The sequence below is a fragment of the Phacochoerus africanus genome, chromosome 15, assembly GCF_016906955.1.
Source record: "Phacochoerus africanus isolate WHEZ1 chromosome 15, ROS_Pafr_v1, whole genome shotgun sequence".
Lineage (NCBI taxonomy): Eukaryota > Metazoa > Chordata > Mammalia > Artiodactyla > Suidae > Phacochoerus > Phacochoerus africanus.
This window is the reverse complement of record NC_062558.1, coordinates 14,936,293-14,956,428: the sequence shown is the minus strand read 5'-3', so window position 1 is coordinate 14,956,428 and position 20,136 is coordinate 14,936,293. Positions and strand designations below refer to the sequence as shown.

Here is a 20,136-nt window from a genome sequence, read left to right as displayed (position 1 = left end):
GATTTCTCATCCTCCCAAATCATCCAGGACGATTCAACACAGAGTGAACACCTCATATTCATTCCCCTTGCAGAGGCTGAACCATTATATTCCTCCTTTGAAGGAAAACAAGACATTTAAAGGCATGGAGGCAATTTGGGGGCTCCTGCAAAGTACCAAAGGCCAGAAAACCAAATTCCCTTCATTCAGATAAGAGGCTTGAATATCCTGGCTCCGTTCTGATTACAGAGCAGTAATAGATAAAACCATAGGCCCCCTGCCAAAAGTGAGAAAGCTTCCATTGATGGCTTCTGTGATTAGCTCAGACCAATTCCATGGTCTGAGCCTGGGATTTTAGCCACTGTCTTTTTTTTTTTCTTTTTAGGGCTGCACCTGCAGCATATGGAAGTTCCCAGGCCAGGGGTCAAATCAGAGCTGTAGCTCCTGGCCTACGCCACAGCCACAGCAACTCTGGATCGGAGGCTCGTCTACAACCTACACCACAGCTCACAGCAATACTGGATTCCCAACCCACAGAGTGAGGCCAGGGATCGAACTGCATCCTCATGGATACCAGTTGGATTTGTTTCCACTGAGCCACGACGGGAACTCCCTTAGCCACTGACTTGATCCATACCCCTATTGTCAATCTTCATTAAAAAATACAATTGTCATGATTCTTCCTCTCGTTTCTCAGCTCCAACCTTCAAAGAAAAAGGGGTCATGGAGAAGATGGTTCTAGTTTTCTTTAAGGAAAGGGACTTTTGAGAGAGTGATATGGTTTTGCTCTTCTTATGCAGCCAACGGTCCCCACAGAGGAAGAAGAATCCTCTAGCTTGGAGGGTCTGAATTCTGGGCAATCTCTAACTCTCTGCACACCCAAACCAAGATGTGGAAAGGGACTGTGCACAAGGCAGGGACTCCTGAGGTGGCACGCTGCAGTATCAGAATGAGATGGAAAGTTACCTGGAGAGACACTGGTGGGAAGCAGGAAAACACAGAAGAGAAACTTCCTTGGGGAGAGGGAGCAGGTGGAGAGCTAAGTGACAGAAATATCTAGAGTTTCCCTGAATCCTCCAACCTCCACACACTTTCTGGATCTGAAGGGACAGTGCCCTCAAACTTGGCAAAGGCACAGTGTGGTAAGCGGGGAGAAAGCATGGTCCAAGAAGTGGGTCTTAGCTGGGTCCCCAGCCAGAGTTGTTGCTCACTCACAGCGGGAACTGGGGCAGATCACTGAATCTTTCTGAGCATCAGTTTCCTCTCCTGCAAAATGGAGATCATAACATCTAATTCTCGAGGAGGACTTAAAAGTCCCTCTGACAACTTCCTCACTGACACTTGAGAAGAGATCCAACTTTCTTACATATATGCATAGTGCATGATACAGGCGTACACACACTATCTATACCTATATAGCTCAAGATATAGGCTACTATCCCTAAAAAGTTGTCAGCTGGTTTCTAAACACTGATGTACGCAAACTTGTAAACATTTTGTATAAGTTAAAATAGATCAAAGGTTGTTCCGATTATAACCCCACTCATGTTACCTTCCCTTCCCTTCTTTAGAAGGAGACAAAGGAATAGCTAGCTCTATAGCAGCCAATAAAATGTCTTAATAATCCTTCATGGAGTGTATTACATGAGACCATGTCATGGGCCAGAGAAGGTCAATGTAACAGAGTGATACCCATCCCCAAGCCGTGAGAGAGCCTTATCACTTGCACCTTTTGCAGGATTTCAGGTCAAAGGAGTTACCAGCAGACAAATACTTTCAGATGTCAGAAAGGCCCCTTCAAGTTAAGACAACAGCATCCCTGGGCCGGCACAAACTGTCCACTTCTAGAGCAAGATAATGGAAAACCCAGTTGTTCTTCCTTGTTCTTATGCAAACAGAAGCAGCAACGTTTGCAACCTGCTTCAGCTCTAAATTCAGTATAACTCAAAGGTCTAAAGAGGACAGGCTCAAAAGAACTGGTTAAAAGACTCACCTTGCTCTGGAGGAAGGTAATTTGGTTTTCTAACACAATCCCATCACTCTCCTAGGTTATTGGTTCTGGCCCCCATATAACATAAGGGAGAACTGCCCACACCAGGAAAGGTCACCAGCCTATGTGCCCATGAGGGGATCTTTGGAAGTCATGGGGGTGTGGGAATCTGACCTTAGCTGACTGAGATCTGCTCCCAGAAGACAGTGTTGAGAGTAGGATAAGGGTTCTTGGTCCCCTCGGGAAAGCAATCTCATGTATCCATAAACTCTAAATACAGAACCCCATTTTTTAAGAAGGAGGGGAACTTTCAGGAAGTTAATTCATGAATATTTATGTCTCTTTAAAAATTTAACTGGTTTAATTTTTTTAATTGGTAATATATTCACACGGCTCAAAATTCAAAAGATCCCATTTGTACACCCATGTCCACAGCAGCCCTATTCACAAGTTGAGGAGGAAACAACTAAAGTCTCCATGACGGGTGAATAAATAAAATGTAGTACACATATAATGGAATGTTACTCAGCCTTGAAAAGGAAGGGAATTCCAACATATGACACACATGAATGAACCTTGAGGACATTATGCTAAGTGAGGTAAGGCACTCAGGAAAAGATGAATACTGTATGATTTCCACTTATATGAGGTATCTAAAGTAGTCAAAATCAAAGACAGAACGGTGGTCACCAAGGGCTGTAGGGAGAGTAAAATCAGGAGTTGTTTAATGGATGTAGAACTTGAATTTTACAGGACAAAAAAGTTCTGAAAATCTGTTTTACAACAATGCAAACAACTTATACTACTGAACTATACGCTTAAAAATGGTTAAAATGGTTTTTAAAAAACCTGTATTTTAAATGTATTTTCTTAATATTTAATGGATTGATAAAAAAAAACAGAATGACCATGAAAAATGGTTAAGATGGTTAAAAATTCAGAAAGTTTCAAGGCAAATATGGTGAAAATCCTTTTCCCACCCTTTTCCCTCATCTCTCCAATTATTCCCCATGGGCCATCAACATTATAAATTCCTTGTGAATATTTCCAAAGATAAATTTAGTATTTTCAAGTGCACATAATCTTTTCATCTCTTTTTTTACACAAATAGAGTGGGACATATGCATCCTGGACTTATAAATGTCTTGGAGAAGATTCTGTACCATTACATAATGAATATCCTCACTTTTCAAGCCTTCAAGATATCTTATTGTTCCTATGCACCATATGCATACCAACAGTCCCCTAATAACATGTATTTAGATTATTTCTAATTTTTGTTGAAATAATTACTTCCAATGACAAAGAGTACTGCAACTAGTATGTTCTAGTATATGTGCAGAATAAGTTCCTAGAAGTTAAAATCTGGGTCAAGGGTATCTGCTTTGTAATTTGTCAGCTATCACAAAGGGCTCTCTCCATAATGGTTGTACCAGTTTACACTCCCACCCACAGGTATCAGAGTTCCTGTTTCCCCACACCTCAGAATATGTTTGTTTTCTTAGCTCATTTAAGTAAAAAAATAAAATAAAATAGGGAGGGATACTGAAGAAAGTGTTATCTAAAAACTGTCTCCTGTGCATCATTCCACCTGAGTGCTTAGAAAGGACCTAGCAAATGTGGCTTGACCTTTCAATAGGACACAATTGGGCAGGTGACAGATCTCACTAGAAGCAGTGACACACCCCTGGCTACCCCCACACACCTTCCCCATTTAATTGGTTCTCAGCCTAGCACCACAGACCAGCCCTAACTCTGGCTGACCTGCTCAGGGTGGTAACTGGAAAGTTAAACAACTTTGGTTTTCTCAAGGACTGACGAATCATTCTCTAGCCAAACAAGCTACTTAAGAGTTGATCTCACAAAGTTCACTACATAAATGAACTCTTCTGAAAAACTGGCTTAATTGATAAGCAGTCCCCAAAAGACCTAGAAAGCACTTCAGAGTTTTCCACAAACCTACATTATAAACAAACTCTTAAAACACCAATACTTTCAAAGAAACAATTTGGCCAACACTGAGTGATATACGTGCATTTTGTTGTGTCATTATATTTTTTAACCAACGCTTAAAATGATTCAAAATTGTTGAGATCCTTTGAAAAATACTATAATTGCTTGTTATTCTCTTACCCAAAAGAATTGTTATTCCATAATAAAACATATTTTCATAGTTTTTCCAATAACATCTATCATGATGCTATTTTCTTCAAGGCACATTCACATATAATTTCCAGTTTCCTTTTCAGCCTTAAGTATTTACAAGCATTAACTGGTACAAAAATCAACTTTATTATGGTGTAATATACACACAATAAAATACTCCCATTTTAATCATACATTTCCAGGAGTTTGGACAAACTGATATGCCTTTGTTAACAACTGTGATCGGGTTCCTTGAAAGGAGATAGCCACATACCCTGCCACGGCTTCCTTGCATATCCCCCCCCCCCCCCCCCCGCCCCCACGGACCCAAGCCCTTGAAATGCAAGACCTCCCTGCACAGCCTCACTGGCAGATGGCTATACATTGGCTCCTTGAGCACGAAACTTCAGTGCCCAGGGGCTTATTATGATTAAGACAAGCCAGAGCCCACATTCCATTTCAACAACTACAATCCTGCGTGAGAAAGTGTTCCTCTCAAACCTAATGTCTGCTCACCTAGAGCAATACAAAATTAGGCTTTTGCCTCTTTGATATTTATATACAGTCTCTCCCTCTCTTACCCACCCCGTGACTTCTCCAACAGAAAGTGCTTTCAGTAGTTTCCCAAGGTTTCCAGAACCTTCTCCCAGCTTCCTCCTCCCTGAGGCCCTCCAGGTGGCCTCTCCCTTGACCCTGGCAGAGGACCTGGAGACCAGAGACCGTGGCAACTCCCTCCTGGAGATTGACTGAAATATTTGCTAAGGGCCCAGCATGTGCCAGGCACTTATGCATGAATGAGACTCTGTACCTGCCCTCAGGAAGGTCACATAATTCCATCGGTGCAGCCTAACTCACTAATTCAAAGGTTGTTTCAGGGCTCATATTGAACTTGGAATGAATTAAGGTTTATATACACTGCAGTCAAGGCAGAGTAATTCCTTCCACCCTAAGAGCAGAGCTCTACAGAGGCCCCGTTCACTTTTATTACTTTGATTTTTGCCTTACTGCAATAACCAACACTAGAACTCTATCAAGATATTAACTATTGTTAATCCTAACACTTAACACTTCTTAGAAAAACAAAAGTGTTCTCGTCTTTCTCCTCACTGAAATTAAAAGCAGTTTCTGAGCGAAGGGTGAGTTAGTCTGTGTGGTTTTATCTATAGTGAGAAATACATCATTTAAACAAAAGTCAGTCTGGGTTGTATTATTTCATGGAACCAGAGAGTGTGACAGTAAATGAGGATCTATGTTTCCTTTTTCTTTTTTTCAAATTGCAGGGTACTTTTCCTGGCAAACTTCTATTCACCCTTCAATGCCAAGTGCAGATGACACCACTTAGGTGAAGACTTCCAGATCTAGACAGAGGGAGGCACTACCTCCGTCCTCACTCCTCTGCTCTCGGCTCACAACCATAACACACTGCTGGGTCACTCACTCACCTTCGGGGTGACCAAACATCCCCATTTGTTGAGAACTATCCTAGGTTTAGCATCAACCATTAAAAAAAAAAAAAATCCTGTTTTGAGAAAATCAGAAAAATTGGTCCCTCTACGTGACAGTGAGTGGCTGTTAAACAAAATATCCATCATCTATGAGGTGCCAAAGCCAAGTACTTCACAAATGTTACCTTATTTTTCTAATTAAGACAACACTAAAAGTAGTTATGACTATCCCATTTTACAGAAAAAGAGAGGAGGCTGAGAGAGGTAAGCAAAGACCACAGTTTGCCTTTGTCATGCCCCATGCTGTATTGTTGTCTTAGGACCAGGTGGCACCTCCACACAGCAAGCTCTCAATAATACCACGGAATCAGTAATCACTTATCATCCTTCTAATGATGGATACACTCAGCATCAGTGAATATGCCAGTGGTGGTTCTTATAAAGCTACCAGGCATTTATAGGAAAGTCCATGTGATGGGCGGAACATAGAAAGAGCACATTTGCATGCACTGCTTTTAACTTGCTTTTCTGAAAGTGCCACCTTCAGAACAAACTGGAGATGTGAATGACAACAAATTCAACATGCCTGTTCCCTCACATAGAAAATGCAGAGCCTTTCATAGCCTACACATTAAAAAATGACCAGACCCAAAGGATGTCTTCAGGTGGGACTTTCTGAACTAGCAGGACAGAGCCCAGGACATCAGGAAGACAAGTCACACTTCTCAGCAAGGAGGCTCTCCTTAAAGGTCATCCTGCCGTTTGTTGACACTGAAATGTGGGAAACATTACTTACTCCCAACAACCCCCGCCTCATGGGTTACATTTTAGAATCTAAGTGTTCACTGTGTGCACTCCTTACATAGGATCTTTTTTTTTTTTTTAATGGCCATGGATGTGGCATATGGAAGTTCCCAGGCTAGGGGTTAAATCCAAGCAGCAGCTTCGGGCCTACACCACAGCCACAGCCAACACTAGATCCAATGGTGTTTACAACCTACACCACAGCTCAGGACAATGCTGGATCCTTAACCCACTAAGAGAGGCCAGGGATCAAGCCTGTATCCTCATGGATACTAGTTGGGTTCCTTACCACTGAGCTACAAGGGGAACTCCCTTACACAGTATATTTTTCTTTTTACGTTGTTGTGACTGTAACTCTCATGATCACAAAGTATCCCCTATCTTCGGATTTCAAGCTTCTCTTTTTTTCCCTAAGCAAACACCAAATTCTTAGTCCAGGATTATAGAGATTAGAAAGCAACCCCCCCCCATCCCACTCCCAAGGTAAAAGAAGTCAAACTATGTGGACCATTCCTCCCTATTTTAAAACAGAAGTTCTAGAGAGAGTTCTGGAGAGAGCTCAGGAGAGTTCTAAGAATGCAGGGCCTGAACGCCTCACCCCCAACACGCCCAACTCCAGCTGCCATTGTATGGAGATGTGGCCGAGCTATCTCTCCAGGTCCTCCTCAGAGGCTCCAGGCAGGAAGGCAGAGCGCCCCCCCACTCCCCTGCCCCCGGGGTGCCGTCTGGCTCCCCCATGAGGGGGAGGGGGAAACTGACAGCCACGGCCCCTTCCCCGGCGCCACATCCACGGTTAATCAGTTTACCTGGGATGTGTATTTGGCTGGACACCCCTGGGGACCTTCCCTGGCCACCCAGGGTCAAAGGATAACTTAAAAGCTCTTCAAAGCCTGGACCCTTTTCCGAGCCAGCCCAAGACTGGAGACCTGGGAGGGACAAGCTTGATGCTTCAAAGTGAGAACAAATGCGGAAGGATTTAGCACTTAGTAGGCAGTCAATAAATGTTAACTTTGTTTCTCAAGTCTGGGCTTTCTCTCCGCGACAAAAGCTGCCATGTCCATCCAAACCCGATCCCGTCCCTTGTTGAAATTCCACAGGACTAGAGGTCCCATGCATTATGAACTCAAGTTGCCACTTCCCTTTTTTCTCCCAGCCAGAAGCGCCGCCGAAGTCTTTCTTGGTACTTCATTCAGTTCATCTGTAAATCCGGGCAAGGGGCACAGGCTTGCGGTCCTTCCCAGGTCTGACATTCAAAGGAGATAGAAAATTGTGCCCAGCACGATTATTTCTAACCCCAGCCCTCGGGGACAAGAGGAGACTCAACTGTGAATCTGCGGCAAAGTCTCCACTTAAGTCCGACATTATAAAGAAGCGGCTCTGGGCTTCCGGTGTTCTGACTCCGACCAAGGGTACGCTTCCGACGAAGCCCTGGGCACCTCTATCCACTGACCAACACAATGTCACAACACGCTCGGGCCCCCAGGCACCCGCCTCACACCTCGCGCTGGTCCAGGTTCAACCCATCTCCATTGCTCCTCTGGTCCCTCGTTTGTTCCCGGTGTGAAATCCACGACCGGAAAATCTGCCACCGCAAGGTATCCTCCAGCTTGGCCGCCAAATGGCCCAGAAGATCGTGGGCCCAAGCCTTGTAATCAGTCCCGGGCTGGGGCTCTGAGCCGGGCCGGGAGGAAGCGGGCGCAGCAACCTGGTGGTCGCAGCGCAGTGCACCGAGGGCTCGAGGGGCGCACGGCGGCCCAGTCACCCGAGGCCTGGGGCTGCGCGGAGGACTCACTCAGACCCGTATCCCTGCAGCTTTCTCTCCCTTCCAGAAAAGGATCTAGAGGACACGCCCGCCCTCACCTAAAAGAACTGGGCTCCGGGGGCTATGCCCTTCACCGCCACCATCGCCCTGGCCTCAAGTTGTCCTCCCGTTTGCTTTCCTCAGAAACTCGCGCAACCCTCTCCTCACCCCCCACATACTTGTTTAAAATTAAAAGTCCCTAACAGGAATCACGACGGCCCCCGTTCCCTACCAACTGCCCGGGTACTCGCGCTCAGCACTCACCGAGATTAGGGTGTCGGGCGGCGGGGTTGGCCCGGCCGGGCAGGCTGTGCAGGACCGGGCTGTCGAAGGGACCGGCGGAGGCGGCGGCGGCCGCGGCCCAAGACGCACCCACGTCGGCCATGTAGGCGGGGTAGGGGCTGGAGTAGGAGCCCGCGAAGCCGGCTCGCCCATACTGCTCGCGGCCCGCCAGGCCCGCGCCCGCCGCCCCGCCGCCACTGCTGTAGGCCGCGGCTTCCCGGGCCGCGGCGGCGGCGGCCGCGGCGGCCAAGGACCCGGTGGTGCCCGGGAAGGAGAAGCGCGGCGACACGGGCGGCGGGGTGTAAGCGGCTCCCTCGGCTCCCGCCTGGCTCCAGCCCGGGCTGCCCTGCTGGGTCCCGGGCCCAGCGCCCGACGGCGCGGCACTGGAGCTGCCGCCCGAGGTGGCCCCGGCCGCGGCGCCCCCGCCTCCGCCCTGGAGGTAGGACAGGCCGAGCACAGAGGAGGGCACGCGCGGCGTGGGCACGTAGACGGGCGAGGACGCGGCGCCTGCGCTGTGCATGAAGGGGCCCGGGCCGCCCGCCTCATAGGGCCCCGGAGGCGGGCCGTGGTTGGCGGCCATGGCCAGGCTCTGGTACATCGCCCCGCGCGCTCGCAGCGTCCGAGTCCTCGGGCCAAGAAGCAAGGCGGGGAAAGAAAATAATAACAAAAAAATATAAATACGAATAATAATGTACAGGCGAGGGGCTGTCACAAAAACGAAGATCAAAAATCAAAGGTAAAAAACCACAAATCCTTCAAAAAATATGTACGTATTAAATAAATCCAGCAAAAGCGTCTAAGCTCGGGTTTACTCAGAAAAATCCCAAATTGAATTTGTGGTCGTTCCCAGGGGTGGTGAAGGAAGAGCCGAATCCACTGCAGGGCCTGGAGGTCCCGGAGACGGAGGGAAGCGCCTGGGCGTGGGTGTGGGGCTCCCGCCGGTCTCACGCAGGCCGGGCTGGTCCCTGCGAGGCGCCGCCGTTTTCAGGACACCCAGGCCTGGGGCGCAGGGTGCGGTAAGCTGGCTCCAAGGCCGAGGGGTCCGGCTGGCTCCTTTCCTCCGCGATGCAGCCGCGGTCCTAAGGGAGAACGACATAGAGGGAAAAATGTTCATCTGGATTTTTCGGAGCTCATTTCCCCTAAGCCTGATAGCTTCTTCCGCCCTGCAAACAAAATCGCCAGTCTTGGGGGCCCAGCTTCGGAGGCCACACGGTTCCGTGGGAAGCTGTTCTGCAGAGGCCATGGAGTCTGGTTACCTGAGGGACGCCATGGGGAGCGGCGCCTTAGAAACGGGACTTCTTGGTTATTGGACGTCTAACTATTTGTGATCTCAGGTTTGTTTTTGTTGTTGTTGTTTTGTATTGCTTCTTAGGAAGAACTTTAATTTTACCTTATTGCTAGCATATTCTTGTTATAATATTTTAAAAGTCCAAGTGTTTCGGGTTTTCCTGCCGTGGCTAGGACCCAGGAAATCTCGCTCATCTCTGTTATCCTACCCTTCCCCAACTGATCCTGGCCATGAAAGAACTTTATTGCCTATGGAAGACAATGGCAAACTTTATAAAAACCAGAAACGTATGAAATTGTTCTTCGCAATTTTTTTTTTTAACTAGAGGCAGAGTCTAAACATTTATAAATGAGCACAGCGTCTGCTAAATCTCGGTGAAAAGGTTTGTGGAATCTCTTGTCCATACACTATGTAGACATCAAATCAGACAAGACACACGTTTCTTGCAAACAGTTTTATTTTGGAGATTTTGCAGACTAGATATTAAGATGAGAAAAGTGAGGATAATGTACAAGGTCACTTTGCAAAAAACTACAGTATTCACTGGACCATACCACTTCACTGAATAGAATTTTCATATGGAATCACTGCTCCACCTGTGTAGGGGATCAGAACACCAAAGAAACTGCTTCAGGGAAAGAACAGTTTGTAGGACTTGCTTATATCCTTGCATCCTGTGTTTTGATTTCACCAGGCAATTTTTCTGATAAAACTAAGAGCTCCATATTCTGAAGCGCCTGCTTGGTTTCAGTTCATTTTTCTCCACAACTCCACCAAGCAAAAGTGTCTCTCCTAATTTTACCAAAGAGGGAACTGAAGCATCAGAAAGTTTTGAAACTCCTCTAAGATCAAAATACAATTAAAGGGAGTGGGGGACAGGATCTATGGGACTTCAGGGGTTTAAGGCTGTCCAGCCTATGCCCATTTTTCTCCTTAAGAAAAGGCAGCTACTCTTAACAATGGTTTCTGTTTTATTCCAATAGTAGATTTACAAAGATATTAACTATGTACTAATACCTAGGCTCTGCCACTTAATGACTGACTTTAGATTTACTTTTCTGTGCCTCAGTTTCCTGTTTGCAAAAATTCAAATAGTAAAGGTAACTATATTGTAGGATCATTAAGAGTGAGGATTATAAAATAATACATGTAAAGCTCTTATAACAGAGTCTTATAAAACTTTTATAACAGGCACAAGGAAAGAGAATTTCTAATACACACTGTATAATGCTTTTCACTATTTTTGCAACATTACTAATGATAATAAAACTAATATATAGTAGTATGTTAAATATTAAATAGTTTATTATCTGCTTTCAAAACTATACAATAAATTATTGGTTTGGTGGCCATTTCCTTCCAGTGAGAAGTTTGGTTTAAGGGTGGATATAAAAAAATTTGATGAGATTATCAACTTTCACCTTTGAAAATGAAGGCAAAAAATTAATACCTATAAGAACCTCTGGGCTTCAATAAGCAAATGCATATGTTTACCTTAATAAAAAATTTTAGTATTTAATTTTACAATCAAATAGTTGACCTATTTCATTGTATTTTCTGGAATACTGCAGTTCTAAAACAAATGTCTTAAATTTCTTTTCTCACATAGCTGCAGGAAAGGAAGATTTATAATGTTGTAATCCAACTTCCAATACACATACAGATGCTAACTTAACAAGCTTTAAAATGTAAACGCTAAAAATGCCATAAATCTAACATTTGTCTTTATTACATTCTCTGCTTTTTTAAATGGCTGATAACATTACCTCCTAGTTGGATTACTGAATAATAGAAGGTGGAGAAAATACCACTGTATACCTTTCGGTTAAGACAAGAAATTACTCCCTTGAAAGGCTCCTGCTGCTGTAACCGAGCCTTGTGCAGGCCACCCTGGAGGAAGCTGAGCTCCTGAGAATCGTATAAGAGATCTGGCCTCGCTGGGGGAGATCCAGGCTTGTGCTTCAGTTTTCTCTCATCCTCACTCATCCCAGTTCACCCTTCCTTCATAGGCCAGACAGAAATGCTTTCTTCCTTACAGATTTAGCCCAGATCAGATTTCTGATCTACTTCTGAGAGCCGGGAGGATCGAGAGCGCCCTGAAGTTCCCGTCCTGGTTCAGGGCACTCCTGCTCTTTCAGCTCAGCTGGCGCCTTCGCCCTCGCCTGCTGCGCAGAAAACTGTCACATATAAGGCACACACTAGCCGGCAATAATGAAGGTGGCCGGGGACGCGGAGATCCAGAAGTGAGGGGCATCACCCCGACACCCCTTCCTTTTTTCTTTAAAACCTTTCTTCTTTAAAAGTCTGAAATTTGCTCTAGGCTGCAGTTCCTTTTCTGAGAAACACAGGAAATACTTCCCCGAGGCGCTCGTCAACCTTCCCCAGCAGCGCCGGCCGGACTCCCACCAGCCCTGAGTCCCTCACCACCCTCTTTTCCCCAACCGCAAGGGCCCTGGTTTTCTCAGCCTGGTGGCAGTTCACCACCTGGGAATCTCCTCTCCCCTGGTGACCCCACCCCCAAAGCCAAAGACAATTTCGTGGACCCGGGGTGGCTATCCGTGGCCAGCGGAGGGACACCACTGCTCTCTGATCGAGTTACAGCCTTCGGCTAATTTCACCCAAAAGCAGCGTGGGTGAGGTTGCTGGCGTCGTGAGGCACCCCAGACAGGATCTAGGAGGCATAAAAAGTGCGGGCGCTCAGCAGGCATTCCCGACTTCGGAGCGCCTCCCCGGGGCTCAGGCCCAGGTGTGCCGCCTCCCACCGCCACTCCGTCGCCCAAGGGCAACAGTCTTCCGTCTGAGTTCCTCCGTGTTGGTGCCGCCGTGAGGCCTGAGCCAGTCAGTTGGTCAGGGTGATTCCTCATGGCCATCATCACCACCCAGGCCCAGGCCTGCGAGGTGCAAACAAGAGCTGGGGGATGTGCACGCGGGGCCGGGGATTTAAAACGTTCAAGTTCACACAAAAACAATCCAGAAGCACTTCGAATATTCCTCTCCGGTCTCCCCGCAAATCTTACTCTGCTTTAAAGAAGCTGCTAAACCAAATTAGAGCAGTAGAGCAGGCTCCGGGCAAGGTTAAGGAGGGGGAGTGACCATCTCCGTCCCACCCGCTTGTTGCCTCTTTACTCCCAGGGAAACTGGCGCGGGGGAGACCAGAGTTCCGCGGCCGGAGGGAAAGAGCAAGAAAAGGATGGAAAAAACCATACCTGCCCCGGCTGGAGCTTCCCGGAGGCCGGCGCGCGCTCCTCTGGGGACACCGGAGCTTCGGCGGCGGCGGAGCTCTCGCAGCCTCCCAGCCGGCCGCCTCGGAGTCCCCCTGCTTGCGGCGCGACTCCCCTCACCCCTGCGCTCCCGCTCGCCAGCGCTGACTGGCCGGCGGGAGTCACGTGCAGGGGCAGGGGGCGGGGGTGCGCCGCGGCGGCTGCACCGCCGCTGGGCGCCCGGCTGCGGGGCTGTTCAAAAATCTACCCCAGCAGGCAAAGTCCAGGCGCAGGGATCTCCTAGTAAAATGCCAAAGTGCTACCGCCTTGGCGCAGGGTTTCACTCACGGTCTTGGCCGAGGTCGATTAGGTTTGCGGTTTTGCCCAGGGTCAGCTTTATTAATAAGTCCTCTCTCTCTCACCTCCTCCCCCCTCCTCACGCCTCCTGGTGGTCCTGTTTCAGCCGGGGCCCGGACGCAGTTGGCGAGGGGCGGGGCTGATAGAGGAGAAGGTGACCTCTGGGGTGCGACCTGGGATCGGGTGTGGGGTGCTGGGTCACTGGGGGTGCAGGTCTCTGGCAGATAGTACAGAGTGGGTGGTGGGGATCCTTCCAGCCCCAGACTCTGGGTAGGTGGAGAGACACCAAACTTGGGATTGGCCTCCCCCAGTCTGCACAGAGACCTAAGCCTCGGTTTCACCTTCGCAGCAGCCTCGAGAGTCCGCAAGGCGCAGGCTCCTGCCCAGAGTTTTCTGTGTTCAAGCAAAAGGTGCGCCTTTCGTGGCGAAACTTCCCAGTTCCTGTGGCCTCCCCCTTCAGATCTTTCCGTTTTCTCTGCAGCCTGCGGCGCTGCCGCACCAATCTCAAGGACCTTAGCAGGGGCTTGGGGAACTTGGCAGTCCAGCGGGGCTTCTCAGCCGAGAGGGCTCTTCCAGTGGCCTCAGCCCCCTCCCTAGAGCGCGGTCGGGGAGGGTGGCAGGCCGGAGTTTGGAGTCGGCGTCAGTGCCTAGAGGCCCCAGCGCAGCGGGGCTGCGAGCCGGAGAGTCCCTTAGACAGGTCTAAAGGTTAATAGAGCAATCACAGGGCCCTATTACCGCGTAAAAATAACCCATCGATTACTTCAGCCTTCAGCTCCAGATAACAGAGGGCCGGTGGCTCTCAAGCTTTCGGTTAACCCCCACCCCATCCCACCCCACCCCACCCCACCAGGCCGCCTTTTCCTCCCTAGCGCTGGTGTCTCATACCAGATTGGAGGGGTCGGGAGGGGGCCGGGACACCACCCTGCAAGAAACCTGTGCGCCTCCGATGTACGGCTAGGGGCGAGACCCGCTTTCGCAGTCCGTAATCTGTCGTGGATTCCCAGCCTGCGCAGGGCAATCCGGGCGCTGAGGACGAGTCTAGGACGCGGGGCTGATTGGAAGGAAACCCCCCAAAGGGATCATGGCCAACTCGTGGGGATTCTCAGGAAAATCCCGGAGGAAGGGCTGAGCGCGGCTGCGCGGGGAATTCTCTTCCCTGAGCTGAAGGTGCGGAGGTCCGGAGCGAGCGACCCAGGCCAAGGAGAAAATTGAGGCTCAGGGCAGAGCTGCTAAAAGGCTGAGCGCGGGCTGGACGCACAGGCGCCGCTTCCTAGGCCTCTGTCCGCCTAGGCCCCTTGGCGCCCCGGAAGCTGAGAGTGATCTGCTTAGGATCCCTTCTCCAACTTCCACCAACTCAAAGCCAGCGCCTCTGCAGAATTTGGCGCTGCCGATCCCAGGCCTGGGAACTCAAGAGGGAGGAGGTCCTGGGGATCCCCGAGGCTGGCCCTGGGGAAAGGCGGTTTCGCGGGGACACTCCGACCCTCGCACTTTAGGATGCAGCCAAGAAGGATACGCTGTTTGAGATGGGTCCTCTTTCCCACTGGGGTGAGACAGCCACGAAGCCAAAGGGGCCTACGAGGGTTTTCTAAAGAGTTGAAAGAGCTTAGACCAGCAGGAAACTTCCCCGGCATCTATCTCCCTGGGAATTCGTGGCTCCAGGATACCCCCAGGTCTCAGAGCTACCTCCTGCAGAGGACCCTGAGGGAGAAAAGGGCTGACGTGGGGACCGGGCCTTGGGGCTTAACGTCTGGTGGAGCGGCCATCTGAGCGTCTTCACCAAAGCCAAGGACAAGGGCCGCTCCCACACTGGCTACCTCGGTTGTGTCGGGTGGGCAGCGGTGAAAGAACACGTGTGCTGAGGGTCCCATTAGCTGGGTGACCAGCGGTGAGCATCACCCCACTCCCTCCACCTCCCACCCAAAGCCTCTGGAAACTTGTCTCCTCCTCTGTACAATGGTGGGGGCAGTAACAGGCCCAGCTCCATGTGGCTGCTGTGTGCCCCCTGATTGAAGGGTCGGCTTTTTTCTAGGTGTTTGTCGGTGAGGAACCTTGGATTTTTGGGGGGGAGGGAAAGCTGCTCTGATCTTTAAAGACAGAGATCTTTTTTACCGCCTCCCCATCCCTCTCCCCTCCTCTCTTCTGATGGGCTAAAGTCTGGAAGTCCGTGCAAGATTCTTTGCTTCTAGGAAGGTTCCCGGAACCAAGAAATTTGTGTCTGTTTTCCGTGGTCCACCTGCCCTCCCCGCCCCCCCCCTCCCCGGGCCCAGTGCCCCAACTTTCTCCAGAAAGGGCTCAGCTCAAGGACGGTCCAGAGGGTGGTTGGCGAGCGGCCGGCTCTTTTAGGGTGTTTCGTTTTCTCTCGCTCCCTCCCTTCTTTCTTCGCTCACCCCCTCCCTCGGGCGAGGCGGGAGCTGCCTCCGCTGCCGCTCCGCCGTTGCCAGGAGCTGAGAGCATTTCAAGGCCTCCCTGTCCCGTCGGCTGGAGGAGGTTTATCGGCTGCCGCTAAGTTCCCAGGCTTCTCCCTCGCTCAGGAGGCCGCTGGGGGGTGGGGAGTGGGTGCTTTGAGGTTCGGACTCCTGGCTATTTTTAAGGAGAGGTCTCTGGGCTGGCCTGGGATGTAGCCCAACCCTTTCACATCCTCTTTCCGCGTTTCTTTCCCATAGTCTAAAAGGAAAATGTAATACGCGAAAGTTTTTGACCTATTTTTACTAAGGGCCTGTGTCTAATGAAAAATCAAGTCGTGAGGTTTTAAAACAAATAAGAATTACTAAGATGTACTATATACTTTTAAAAAAAAATTCTCTCCAGAACAGGAGAATACGTTGCTCCACTACGGCCTCTGGGACTTGAGCGAGTCTGTATCTCAGAGACGCATTTGTAGGCAAGACAAGGTGTACAGAGGAATCGGGACTCTAGTTCACTGAAAAAAAGTTAATAAACAGTGGGCAAAGGGCTTCACAGTGACACCAGCGAGGGACTGCCCGCGCGGGATGCCCGGGATTGCCTGGCAGGACCGGGGCGGGCTTGCTTTAAGCGGAGCGCAAAGCCGGTGCCACAATTTCGGTTCCGGTTGGTGCCGCCGCTGGGCAGCCTGGGGCGATCAGCCTCCGTGGCTGCCAGCCCGAAACACCAACGACGCCGGAAAGAACGCCAGGCCCCCTACGTCTTATAATGGAAGACAAGAAACCCGCAGAAAGAGCGAGAGAACCAGGGAGGGGACTGGAAAAGTCGCCCCTCGTCCTGTGTAACGAATTTTTCCGAGGTGTAGACGCTTCTCTGAGGGCTTGGACTCAAGGACTCTGGGAGCAAAGGGACCCGCGCCGAACGTTTGCCGGCTCCTGTCGCCGCTCGGCACTTGAATTTCCCCGCCGGGCCTGGAGCCCCTGGCACGATTTCGATTCCTCCTCTCTCTGCGATACTCGGTCCTCACTCGCTGAGCCCGCAATGCGTCCAGCGCAACCCCCCACCCTCCACCTTCCGCGGGTGCAGCCCTGAGCAACAGGGTGCAGAGGCAGACGGAACATGGAGAACAAATTAGGCTTCTAGGCTTCTTCCCCTCTGGGAGTCACTCGCCTGGGCACTGGGAATTCTTGGGGGAGGGGGGATAGAGACCCCGCTCTTTCCCTGGGGAACCAAGCTCTGCACCCCCAAGAAGCGATCATCAGCCTCCCTCCCGCAAACTGGAGAGCAGGCTGCTATGCTTTTTAATTCTGTCTTGCTTGTAAAAATACTACTTGATGTTACAAAGCGAAGCCGTGCTCTCACTCACAGACCACAAATGCTTCCTGCCGCTTCCGGCCCTGAGGACCAGAGTTTGAGGCGCACCCTATCATATTTTAGAGTCATTTCCAGATTACAGAACACTCTCAAATGCCATTTTTTTTTTTCTCGAAGAAACAACATCGCCACGCTAGAGGGATGGAGAGAAAGGGTTCCCACCCTCATACAAACGGGAACTCGGAGACCCTGAGGGTTTAAGACACTTGCTAGAGGTGGCAAAACCGGTGCGCTCCACAATAGGTCTAAATCTAGATTTCTGAATCTTAGTTCTTTCTATCCATTCTATTTCTTATCATTTCTATAATGAAATGCTTTTTTTAAATCCTCGTTTTGCTTTTAAAATATTTCTAAATTTTCTTTAATGAGTGTCTGACATTTAAAAATTAAAATCAATTGAAAATAAAATCGTTCATGTCTCACAATCTAAGAGCCCGTTGGAAGGGAAAGAAAGCGAAAAGGAGTCTCCACGTTTTCATTCAATTCAGGAAGGATGCCAGAAGCTTTTTGAATGGGAAGGGTGCTTCTCAGGTCCCAGGGCATCCAAGGCCAGAACAGAAACTTGATCCAGGTGCCCGCCAAGTCCTGCTTGGCCCTCACGTGCGCCCCTCTGGCTCCCTCTTCCCCTTCTCATCTGAAGACCTCAAGGAAAAAAATAGCTGCAATCGGGAGCTTCCGGCACCCACTTCCCAGACTGCAGTGAGACTTGCTCTGGGCCTGCAGAATCTTTGAGCTGTCCTGCCACCTCCAGCGATCTCTCTTGGCTTTTGATGCTGTAGTGCCCCGTGCAGAGCAAGAGCATGGCAAATGTTCTTCGAATATGTAAAACGTGAATTTGCTTTATTCCTAAGCCTTCTGTTCCCTGGAGTTATAAATTCATTTATCTGTGTTTATCTGTTTATTTATGTTTTTACACACTCCTTCCTCCCCCCATACACCCCAAAAAGTAAGCTCTGTGAGGCCAGCAGCTGACATGTATTAGCTGTCCAGTGTCTGTTGAATGATTACAATTACAAAAGAAATTGCTAATAGCATCTCTCAAGGTTGCTGAGAGTTGGAGAATAGAACACACTCCCCAAAAGGGGAATGTGTCCCCTGGCACGCAGTAGGTGCCCAGAGGAGCACCCTATCTCAAAGTAGGACACTGATGCTCAGGCCAGGCATGGAGAAAGAGGCCCAGTCTGGGTGTCCCGGGAGCATTTGTTTGTGTGCTGGTCTTCCAATCTCCTGTCCACATCTAGGCTGCCTCTAAGGAGACCTTGGAGTCCCAGCACTCTGGGGACTGCAGGAAGAAAAGGTTTCCCAGAGGTGGGAGGGGGCTGAAACTCAGGATTTTGGAAGTTGAGTTCAGCTAGAGAACCTGGTTAGGCATTGAAGCTGTGGCGATTGGCCAGAAAGGCATTGGAGCTCCCTGGGACAATGATGGACAAGGGACACCAGGTGTATGGAGGGCCCAGACTCGTATATTTTGGAAAGCTGGAGGGACACTGTCAGACAGCAGGACCAAGAAAAAGGAGGGAGGGATGGAGAGAGACAGAAACAAGAGAAAGGAGAGAAAAGGAGGAGAGATATCGGAAGGCAGGCAGAAAGGGCAAAGACTGGCCTGAGAACCCAGAGGGACAGGATTCATTCATTAATTAATAACTCATTCATCCATTCATTCTATTTTTATTGTGCATCTACTCCGTGCCAGGAACTTGACCAGGCGCTAGGATTCAACATACAACAAAACAGGGGGAAATTCTGCCTTAGGGATTAGAGGCATTTTCTAAGAGGAAAATGGGGAAAAAATAAGTGTGAGAAGATATGAAGTGTTGGGGAAAAGCAGAGCAAGGAAAGGACAGGCAGAGAGAGAGAGCAGGGAGGAACAGTGACCAGAGGAAAGAGAGCCAGGGGGGAGGATAGGCCAGGGAAACACAGAGCCAGAGGAAAAAGTGATCGGAGTCAAGAGACCAGGCAACAGAAGCAGAGATCGTGACCCCCAGGGAGAAGGGAAGCAAGAGAGAGAACTGGGGACGAAAGGCCTGGGCGGGATGGAGAAGAGGGGAGCACAGGACCAGACAGGGCGAGGTCAATCCCAGACACCCCCCCCCCAACCCAGATCTGGGGCGGGCAGTGGTGGTGCAGGGTCACCAGCAACTAGAGAGTTGCCAGTCCAAGACTCCGACGCGCATATCGGTCGGCATTTGTGGGGCCACCGGAGATGCGGTGTTTCCAGCGCCGGCTTGGGCCGGTTTCCGCACCGGCCGCCCCCGGGGGCCACGGAGGCCGAGGTGACCCGTAGTTGGAGAAGACGCCCAGGCAGGCGCCGAGACCTGGCGCGGCGGAGGGAGAGACAGGAAAGTATCAAGGAAGCGCGAAGCCCAAGCTCAAAAACATTGTCTCCCCCTCCGACCTCAACCACCCAGCCCTGCTAAGAAGAGCCCGCCAGCCCAGGGGCATCTTCCAAAGCCAGGGCATGCGGGGCTGAGCCGAGGGGCTGGGGGCTGGAGGACCCACTCTGCAGGGCCCTGGAGTCCCCTGTTGTGGACAGTAAGATCGATCCCCGGCCACTCCCCTCACAGGCAGCAGGTGCCCAAATAAAGTGGTCTATGCCCCTGCTCGCACGCTCTCTCTCTCTCTCTCTCTCTCTCTCTCTCACACACACACACACACACACACTGCACCTTTGGATGTGTTTATTGATTATTTAGAAATAATTGGATTCTTCCAATAGGAGGACATGGGAGGCATGGAACATCCAAATACTATATCTACCTATTTCTGCCAAAAGAGTATTCGCTGTATTTTGACCTGAGAAAAGAAAAAGACTGGAAGGTCCCTGGCATTCCGTTTCTCTTGGCTGATTTCCACTTTCCCTACATTGTCCCATATCAGCCTTTGATTGAAAGACAAGGGTGCTCTGTCTTTAAAGTTGACTTTCTTCCAGCCTCAGGCCCTCTTCAGCAGAGGTGCTCATTGACAGCACCTAAATGGAGAAGAGCTGGCAGGTTTCCAGGGAGCCTCTACCCACCGCATTGCCCTCCCCTCCCCCATCTCACACCACCTCTCACAGGGGCTGTGACCTG

The 20,136-nt window shown here is 50.0% G+C and overlaps 1 protein-coding gene across 3 annotated transcripts in view; it reads right to left on the bottom strand.

The window, feature by feature from the left end:
- Nucleotides 1-20,136, bottom strand: part of GATA4 (GATA binding protein 4) — a 79,237-nt gene that overhangs the window by 40,323 nt on the left and 18,778 nt on the right. The window contains exons 1-2 of one of the 3 annotated variants that reach the window (XM_047761565.1): nucleotides 12,941-13,073; nucleotides 8,429-9,525 (exon numbers count right to left, since the gene is read on the bottom strand). In XM_047761565.1, coding sequence (XP_047617521.1) covers nucleotides 8,429-9,044 — 616 coding nt within the window. In that variant the 5' untranslated portion in view covers nucleotides 9,045-9,525; nucleotides 12,941-13,073. Of the gene's footprint in view, nucleotides 1-8,428; nucleotides 9,526-12,940; nucleotides 13,074-20,136 lie in introns of those variants that run through there. The other 2 variants (XM_047761567.1, XM_047761566.1) reach the window with 2 other exon arrangements.